Source organism: Mobula hypostoma, chromosome 7, assembly GCF_963921235.1.
Source record: "Mobula hypostoma chromosome 7, sMobHyp1.1, whole genome shotgun sequence".
Classification (NCBI taxonomy): Eukaryota; Metazoa; Chordata; class Chondrichthyes; order Myliobatiformes; family Myliobatidae; genus Mobula; species Mobula hypostoma.
Window position 1 is genome coordinate 139,961,163 of NC_086103.1, and position 10,392 is coordinate 139,971,554.

Sequence of the window (10,392 nt, forward strand, 5' to 3'; positions counted from 1 at the left end):
ACTCCTTCCCCTCTCTCCAACTCCTTATTCTGGCTTCTTCCCCCTTCTTTTCCAGTCCCGATGAAGGGTCTTGGCCTGAAACGTTTGCTCTTTATTCCTCTCCATAAATGCTGCCTGATCTGCTGAGTTCGTCCAGCATTTTATGCATGTGTGTTTCCTCTAGGTGGGGCATCAGTTAGTGCAGCGCTATTGCAGTTCAGGGTGTCGGAGTTCAGAGTTTGATTCTAATGCGCTCTGTAAGAAGTTTGTACATCCTTCCCATGAGCACATAGGTTTCCTCCGGGTGCTCTGGTTTCCTTCCATACTCCAACGCGTACTGTTAGTGGGTTAATTGGTCATTGTAAACGATCCCGTGGTTAGGCTAGGGTTAAAAAGGTGGGTTGCTGGGCCAGAAGGGCTTGTTCTACACTGTATCTCTAAATAAATAAACATTTCCAGCATCTGCAGAATCTCATTTTACAGGCTTTAATGTTGAATTTTATTTTCTTGTCATTCTGTTACTCTTAAATTCTTAATACTGCTGCAGTATAGTTCTAAATGTTTGCTTTGAACAACATATTCGGCATGCAAGGTTGAATGTGTAAAATATGATCAGGAGCAAAGTACTAATTAATGAATTCAGTTTAGGAGATTGCAACAATAGTATTAGAGATCAGGGAGGTCAAGGTTATCTTCACTTTGGTGGATTTATTGGAAAAAGTTGTACTCTTTGAAGCAGACTTAATAAATATTGGTGATCACTCAGTGATAATGGGAAATGATGGATGATTTGGGCTGCTTTTTACAAGTGTTAACTATTTAAAATGCAAGAGATGAAGAAAGAGATTTTTCCAGTGTCGAAATGTACTCGCAAATGTGGGCAGATGTTGCTGTTGCAAGCCTGTTTTCCCCCCTTCCTGCATATTAATTAATTAAACCCTTTCCTGTAGCCTGGGGTCCACAGATAATGTGGGATCTTGGCTAATACTGGGATCAATAACCAGTGGGGTTTAACATTTGAGGAAGAAGCAGAGGCATAACCGAGAAGGCAGGTGAATTAGAGTTCACTCTGGTTCAGAGAGAGAAGTAAGCTTGGAATTGATTTAGGAATGGTGGAAAAGAAGAAAGCGGCTTTGCATTTGCTTTCAGAAGTCAATAAAACAGATTTACTGAGCTGTTCAAGTTTATTTCCTTCAATTAAAAATAAGTCAAAGTAGGTTTCATTTTTTTTCCGGGAAAATAATAAGATCACAGCCAACTCCTATGCAATTTATTTCATAGAATAGCAGAGCTTGTGTGTGGTGAATGCACAGTATTAGTTCAGACATGTAAAACTAGACCACAACTGGTAAGTGGTCACCGTATCGATAATAAATAAAATTATACAACTGGTAAGTGGTCACTGTATCGATAATAAATAAAACTATACAACTGGAAAGTAGTCAGTATATTGATAATAAATAAACCTATACAACTGGTAAGTGGTCACTGTATCGATAATAAATAAAACTATCAGGCCAATCTACCAAATCTGCCTAAATCCCATATGCCTTAATCTTCTACATCAGTCTAGCGTGAGAGACCTTGTTGAAAACTTTGCTACTAAAGTCCATTGCCTCATAAATCGTCTTCATTACCTTCCTCAAAAATCCTAACATGTCCTCCCTAACTTTCCCTAATAAGTCTATGCTATTCTTGATGTGTGTGGATTCTAGCCCTGGGAATCTTCTATAATTCCCTGCCACTGATGTAAGGTGCACCAGCCTATGATTGTCTCTATGCCAAGACAAAGTTGGCTGTTCTTTTGTCATCAAAAAGGGGTCTTTTAGCAGGAGGGAACTCATCGGGGAATCAGAAACGGCAAAAGAGGTCAAGACATGTCCTTGGCAATAGATTCATTAGAACAAAAGGATATCAGGGAAAGGGTAGAACCCAACAAGGGGCCAAAGACAATGATCAGGGTACTAAGTTAACACTCTACATTGGTTGAGCTAACTTTTTTTTTACTTACTTTTTTACTGTTTTACAATTAGCTGATCCTTTTCATATTTATACCTTTTTTTTTTAGGGAGCGTATACCGGAAGTCATGGGGGTAGTTTTAGTGCTTGCTTCTTTCTGGCGGGTCTGCTTTAGATTTTGCCTTGGGGTCTTGGGGCGGGGGGGTGGTGGGAGGGGCTTCACGTTTTAGTTTGTTTCTCTTTGGGCTATATACATTATTGAAGTACTGGTTACGTCCTTTTTCCCGGTATCTTTTGTATGTTCTGTTTCCTCTCCGGGTTTGTGGGTCGCGCCTATCGTCAATCCTCCTTGTTGTGGGTTGACCTTAGGATTTATGGAGTCTATTATTAATTTTGTCTCCTGGAATACTAATGGTCTTAATCATCCTATTAAAAGGAAAAAAGTTTTTAAAGTGTTCCGGAGACTTAAAGCACAAATTTTATTTTTACAAGAGACCCATGTACGGAGGGGGGACAGACTACTTTTTTTCAAATTCTGGAAGGGACAACAATTTCATTCGAACTCCAATGCTAAGATTCGAGGCGTCTCTATTTTTATAGATTCCTCAGTTACTTTTATACAACAGGGTATTATCTCTGATCCGAATGGTAGATTTTTATTGGTTAGTGGTTTACTATTTAATAAAAAAGTAGTTTTGATTAATGTTTATGCTCCTAATATGGATTGTCCGGAATTTTATAAATCATTGTTTGATCAGTTTCCGAATTTGAACGAGTTTTCATTGATTTGGGGCAGAGATCTTAATACCTGTTTGTCTCCAGCTTTGGACCGTTCGGCTCCTTTACGGACTTTACCTAATAAATCTGCAAATCTGATTAATTTTTTCCTTTCTGATTCTGGGTCGACGGACATTTGGCGTTTTCTGCATCCTCAGGAAAAAGATTTTTCCTTTTTTTCACATGTTCATCATTCCTATTCAAGAATTGATTATTTTTTCATTGATTCTCGTCTTATTCCTTCAGTGATTAAATGTGATTATGATTCTATAACCATTTCGGATCATGCTCCACTTAAGCTTTCTATTAAAATTATGGCCAATATACCAAATAATAGACAATGGCGTTTTAATTCGCTGTTGCTTCAGGACTCGGACTTTGTTAATTTTATGAATGAACAGATTGAGCTTTTTTTTACAATTAACCATACAGAAGATATTTCGGTTAACACTCTTTGGGACACTTTTAAAGCCTATATTCGGGGTCAGATTATTTCGTATTCTGTTGCTTTGAGGAAGAAACAGAAGCAGGAGGAGATGGCAATTGTGGACAAGATTAAAGAAATTGATAAGAAATATGTTATGGCTCCTTCTGAGGAGTTATACAAACAAAGAACTGAACTTCAAATGGAACACAGTTTACTACTCTCGTCCTCGATTGTAAACCAATTAAAGAAAACAAGAAGTGACTTTTATGTTCACAGTGACAAAATTGGCAAGCTGCTGGCTAATCAATTGAAATCTAATTATGTTAAATCTCAAATCAATCAGATTTATAACCAAAATGATCGATTGATATTGGATCATGTGGGGATTAATCAAACCTTTTGTGATTTTTATTCTTCTTTATATCAATCAGAGTCTCCTCGAGATTCTAAATATATGAATGATTTTTTAGATAAGTTAGACTTCCCTCAGATTTCACAGGATATGTCTTCTTTATTAGATACTTCCATTACAATGGATGAGATTAAGAATGTTATTTTTTCTATGAAGCTGGGGAAAGCTCCTGGCCCTGATGGGTTTACCGTTGAATTTTATAAATGTTTTGCTTCTTTATTGATTCCTTGGCTCTGTAAGGTTTTTGAGGCTTCTTTGAAACTTGGTAAACTTCCTGAATCTTTTAATAGAGCATCAATTTCTTTAATACTAAAGAAGGATAAAGACCCTGCTCAATGTGCATCTTATAGACCAATATCTTTATTAAATGTTGATTCTAAAGTTTTTTCTAAGTTATTAGCAAATAGACTAGAAAAAGTACTTCCTTCTATTATTTCGGAAGACCAAACGGGTTTTATTAAAGGTCGTTACTCTTTTTATAATATTCGTACATTGTTAAATATCGTTTATACTCCCTCACAAAATGTTCCTGAGTGTGTTATTTCTTTAGATGCCGAGAAAGCTTTTGATAGAGTAGAATGGCCTTATTTATTTAAGGTGCTTGAAATGTTTAATTTTAGCTTGAAATTTATATCCTGGATTAAACTGTTATATCACTCCCCTGTAGCCTCAGTTCGTACTAACTCTTTAAACTCACCTTTTTTTCCTCTCTTTCGTGGTACTCGACAAGGCTGTCCTCTTAGTCCCCTATTATTTGATATTGCATTAGAACCTCTTGCAATTGCTATTCGAGAATCTTCAAATATTACTGGGATAACTCGGGGATTAAAGTCCCATAAATTATCACTCTATGCTGATGATTTACTTTTATATATTTCTAATCCTGAGAGATCCATTCCTGCTGTTTTAGAGTTATTAGCACAATTTGGTCTTTTCTCAGGTTATAAATTAAATCTTAGTAAGAGTGAACTTTTTCCGATTAATAAACATCTTCCCTTATATTATAAATTTCCATTTAAATTGATTAATAATTACTTTTCATATCTTGGGATTAAAATTACTTGTAAATACAAAGATTTATTTAAGACTAACTTTTTACCATTAATAGACCATATTACTCAACTTTCATCTAAATGGTTTCCCTTATATTTAACTTTGATTGGTCGTATTAATGCAGTTAAGATGTTTTTTTTGCCAAAATTTTTATATGTGTTTCAGGCATTACCAATTTTCGTTCCTAAATCTTTTTTTGATAAAGTTGACTCTAAAATTTCTTCATTTATTTGGCAGAATAAGAATCCGCGACTGGGTAAAATACATTTACAGAAAGCTAAGAGAGATGGAGGTTTAGCATTACCTAACTTTAGATTTTATTATTGGGCTATTAATATTCGACATATGAAATTTTGGTTACTTGACCAGGACATACTATCTATTCCTAAATGGGTAGCATTGGAATTACAATCTGTTCAGGGTTATACACTTGGTTCTATTTTAGGCTCCTCTCTTCCTTTTGATTCGAAACGTCTTAAGCAGGTCTCTAACCTGATAGTTAAATATGCTTTGCGCATTTGGTTTCAATTCAGAAAATTTTTTGATCTTAATCAATTCGGGTTAGCGATTCCTATTTTAGGTAACATATTTTTTCCTCCCTCTTTTACGGATCGCGCTTTTCAAACTTGGAAGACTAAGGGTATTTTACGGTTTTTGGATTTATTTTTAGATGGTTCCCTTATGTCTTTTGAACAATTATCTAATAAATATAACTTATCAAGAATACATTTTTTTAGATATTTACAAGTTAGAAATTTCCTAAGTACTATACTTTCTTCCTTTCCAATGCTTCCTCCTACATATATTTTAGATTCGATAATTAACCTTAATCCATGTCAGAAAGGTGCATCGGCTATGATTTATAATATTATTATGAAACTTAGGAAAGCTCCATTTGATAAGATTAGGGTAGATTGGGAACAGGAATTGGGGCTTACCATTTCTGTGGATGATTGGGGGCAGATTTTACAATTAGTTAATACTTCCTCTATTTGTGCTAAACATTCCCTAATTCAATTTAAAGTGGTTCATAGAGCACATATGTCCAAAGATAAGTTAGCGCGTTTTTACTCGCATATTAATCCTTTCTGTGATAGATGTTCGGGGCAGATAGCCTCTTTAACTCATATGTTTTGGTCTTGCCCTACTTTGGAAACTTTTTGGAGAGATATTTTCAATATTATTTCTAAGGTATTAAATATAGATATCTCTCCTCACCCTATTACTGCTATCTTTGGACTACCTAAAATTTCTAGTAATCTTTCCCCTTCAGCCCGTAGAATGATTGCATTTCTTACTTTAATGGCGAAAAGATGTATTTTACAACATTGGAAAGAGCTTAATGCTCCAACTACCTTTTTTTGGTTTTCTCAGACGATTTTATGTTTGAATTTGGAGAAAATTAGAAGTAACCTTTATGATTCTTCATTTAAATTTGAACAGATTTGGGGACCTTTTATTCGATATTTTCATTTAATGTAATATTTACCCTTCTTGTTTTTTTTTTACTGTTTTTAATGGAGGTCGGGATTGAGGACGTGATTTTAAGTTTAACTCTGTTTGGTTTCAAGTTAGCCCATTGCTTTGCCTTGCTTTTAGTTAGCTGCATGGTGGGTTTTTTTTGGGGGTTTTTTTTTTCTTTTTTTTCCATTGATATATATAAAATTTAGTATACTATTATGTTATCTTGGTTTCTTATGCTTAAATTACATTGTTTGTAGTATTTTCTTTTTGGTATTGTTATCTTTTGGAATTTTATTATACTTTAACATTGTATTAATGTTTATATGGCTTACCTTTTTTGTATACTTACTCAATAAAAAGATCTAAAAAGAAAGAAAGAACACTCTACATTGGAGAAGGGAATGAATGATAGCAGGGAGGGAAATGTTCATTGGACATATCAGTATTAAGGAAGAGGAAATGTTGGGTCTTTTAACGAACAGCATTGAGTAGATAACCCTGTCAGGCCTTGGAGACCTATGCCAGTTATTGGGGAGGCAAGTGTTGATTGCTGACACAGATCTTTGTACCCTCTTTAGCCACAGAGAAGGTCCCAGAGCAGTGGAAATGCTGGACAAACTTTGATTGTTTTTTCTGGAGTGTCAGAAGCTGAGGGGCCATTTGATAAAAGTATACAAAGTTATGAGAGGGGCAGACATGACAAATACTGAAGAGTGTAACTGAGGCGTGAGGGAGAGAGTGTAAAGGGGATTTACATGGCAATGTCTTTTATTCAGAGGCTAATAAGTGGCTAGAACACACTGCCAGGGGAAGTTGTTGAAGCAGGGACTTTAGCAAAGTTTGAGATATTCTGACAGACACAGGACCAGACAGAAATTGCGCACCATAGTTTAAAATTGCCATTTTGTCAGCACAGACTTCGTAGGACAAAGAGACTGTTCCTGTCTGTTCTGTTCATTGTTTAATTAATTAGTTGAATTATTATGTGGCAATATGAGAACTATTCAGATTTCCTCAGATTTTGGAATCAGTCTGAAGCTCAACTGCCCAACTCCATAGATTCCACCTGTAGCATCTTGCATTTGGAGTTTTTAATCCCTAAATTTAAAAGGGAATTGAGCTTTGGAGAATAATAGTGAGCACCTTTTGTAATTTTGCATACGTGTAAGGAAACCCTAAACTTGTTGAGTGTTTCCTGGGCAAATGTTGCTAGCTTCACTGATGCATCTCGGGGCCATTATATTAAGCAGGCATACAAACAATGTTGGAGTGCTGCATTTGCACAACGACAAGAGTACAAATCACTTGTGAACATTTGTTGAATCAAAATCAAGTTTAATGTCACTGGCATATGTGGTGAAATTTGAAGTGATTGATGTAAGTCATTTAAGGAGAAGCTGGTTAAACACAAGGGAGAAAGGAATTGAGTATATTGATGTGGCAAGATGAGAAATGTGGAGCATAAACTTTGACGTGAACCTTTTGGGCTGAATAATCTGTCCCTCCACTGATAATATAACTAATTAATGAAGTTGAACATCCATTTTCCACTGTAAATTATTTCATTAGTTACCAAAGAATACGGAACATACATTTGTTCCACAAAGTGCAATAAATCGGTATTTTGTTGAATGCAGTAATGCAATAATTTGCATGTGACTAAATGAATTGCAAGGAGTATTTCATGGTCACTCTACTGAAGGTAGGAATTAATTAACAGTTTAATTAGGTTTCGCTACAGGATTGCAATTGCTGAGTCCTAATGTTGGTTTCATTCTGGTACCACTTACTTGGATTACCTTTCAAAATGCTGAAATTCAACTTTAAAATTAAATTATTGATTCATATTGTAATATATGTGATTTATTGCTGTACTTAAAGTTTTGTTATTGATTTTTACATTGCTCTATCTTATATGCAGCAAATCAAATGAAGTAAAATTCAAAAGGAAGAGAAATGACAGCAGCAGCAGCAGCCAGGAGGAATGCAGGGAGATGACAGCAGCTCGGCAGAAGAGAATGAAGTCTGAAATTGATTCTGATGAGCACAGGCCACTGGACACTGGCCTGTCCCTGGCAGAAGATGAAGAGCTAGTACTTCATCTGTTGAACAGCAGAAACTAATTGCAATCTTTAGGCAGCTTTATGGGTCGGCCCTTTTACTGTGCTAACCACGTTCATGCGGTTGCAATCAAATGAGAGCAGGTGGGCCTGTCTGACAGTGATGAATGCTTTCTGAGCGGGTTGCTGCATATCTGTAGATGTCTGCCAGAACACTGTCCACGCTGTTGCAGTGGTGAAAAATCTTGCACTCTATAGAAGACACCGAGTCTTTGCTTTATTGGAAAGCTTCTCTCATTAGTATGTCAGATTTATATAATTGACATCCTCTTATGTGTTTTAATTCCAAGTAGACAATTGGTGGTCTCCTATCGAAAGAGCATTTGAGAAAATAAAGTCAGCAGTCAGAGCATATTTTATTATGGAAGCTTTCAATCAATTTTCATACAGTAAAGCAATGTGTAGATACTGATATTATCTTGTACCTCGAAAATGAAAATAACTGGACAAGAGTAAATTGTTCAGATTAAAATGTACTTAATAAATTTCAGGAGTTGGTTTTATAAATTATTGCAATGAAAATGTTTAAGAACATTTTTTGTACATTTTAGAGCTAGATACTCCAGTTTATTTGGCCTGCTCTGTTTCCTAGAGAACTCTGATATATCTGTCTCTTGCAAGAGATCTGTTTTATTTCATTTGGTCTCTTTTGCTGAATGTGAAAAATAATGTGAACATTTGTTTTTGTATGCTAACTTCCCCTTTTCCAATGGGATTCTAGATAACTTTGCTACTAAAGGTTCATGGGTAGTGTATTAATGCGGTAACAATCCTTTACCAGACAGAAATCATTAATATTTTTGAATGACATTAGCACTGTTGGGATTTTTGAAATGATTTCAGCAGTGTGAAGAGTGAAAGAAGAAAGAACGGTCTGAGCAGAAGCGAAAACCAGTGGGAAAACAAAGGCTGGAGGAGATAACCACTAAGAATATTAAGATGATTTCAGGAAGTTTTTAAAAGCCGTGGGCTTGATAAGATGGTATCACGCCCTTAACTAGCCAACATTACTTGAGACTATACTGGAGACCAGCTTGTGATGCTGGAAAATTAGCTGCTGAGCAAGTAGCTTTAGAATAATGGCAATCAATCATGTCTCGGTTTTCACGGGTGAGAATTGGCAATAGTGGCCAGAGGATTTTTTAAAACGATGGGGAAAAAATTAAGATAGTTTCCAGGAAGGAGGTTCTTGTAAAACTTGGCAAAAAGTCATAGAGTTATACAGCATTGAAACAAGCCCTTCAACCCAGCTCGCCCATGCTGAGTGAGGTGCCTACTTAAGATAGACCCACTTGTCTGTGTTTGGTCCATATCCCTTTCCTAACCATGTCTTTGAAATGTATCCTTCTCTATCTCTTCCTTGTTCCATATGCTCATCACTTTCTGTGTGGAAAAACTTGCCTCTCTGGTCCCCCTTTAAATCTTTGTTCTCCCATCTTAAATCTCTAGTCTTAGACTCCCCTATCCTGGGAAAAAGACTGACCATATCTATGCCTGTCTTGGCTTTTACAAATTTTTAAGGGTACGCTTAAATGAAGGCCTTCTTCATTCCAAGGAAAACAGTGCTGCCTTTCCAGTCTCTCCTTATAAGCTCAGGCTCTCCAATCCTGAGTGTAAAGTTATTCACAATGCAATCAAAAGGTGCAGAAATAAAGCAAATGAATGAAGTTCAAGAGGATCTGGAAGTTCTAGCACATGAAACACAAAAAGAGGGAAAATGGATTTTTGAAAAATTATGTAGTTTGAAGCCATCGTAGAATCAGAAAATTGAAGGGTTATTGGCCCAAGTCATGTATTTTTCAACTGGATCTATTAAAGTAATAATCTGCTCCTCTGCATTCTGTGCATCCTCCTTCAACAACAGTGGCTTGAGACAAAACGTACAGTTTTGGGAACACTCAAGAAGAGAAAAACCTGTGCGTTTATTTAACCTTTGTGAATGGTTCACAGATTTGTCTGGTTGTGTTATCATTTCTGGACAAGAGCAACTTGCTCAAATTAACATGGGTTTTTAACTTTAAGAGTTGGCTTTTTAGACCATTAGAAATGAAAATAAGAAATGTTTTTAACACTGTGTACTTCCATTTATTTTCCCTGCTCTAATTACTGCATAGCCATTTTGATATACAGTATCTGCCACTTAACATTGATTTTTTTCTATTTTGTTCCATTTTCTTTTCTCCTGAAGACCAGTCTAGCTG

General features: G+C 35.9%; 1 protein-coding gene across 1 annotated transcript in view; it reads left to right on the forward strand.

The window, feature by feature from the left end:
• ddx10 (DEAD (Asp-Glu-Ala-Asp) box polypeptide 10) overlaps window positions 1-10,015 on the forward strand; it is a 291,208-nt gene extending 281,193 nt beyond the window's left edge. Inside the window, exon 18 of the mRNA XM_063054140.1 lies at window positions 7,993-10,015. Coding sequence (XP_062910210.1) covers window positions 7,993-8,194 — 202 coding nt within the window. The 3' untranslated portion in view covers window positions 8,195-10,015. The remainder of the gene's footprint in view (window positions 1-7,992) is intronic.
• The last annotated feature ends 377 nt before the right edge of the window (window positions 10,016-10,392 follow it).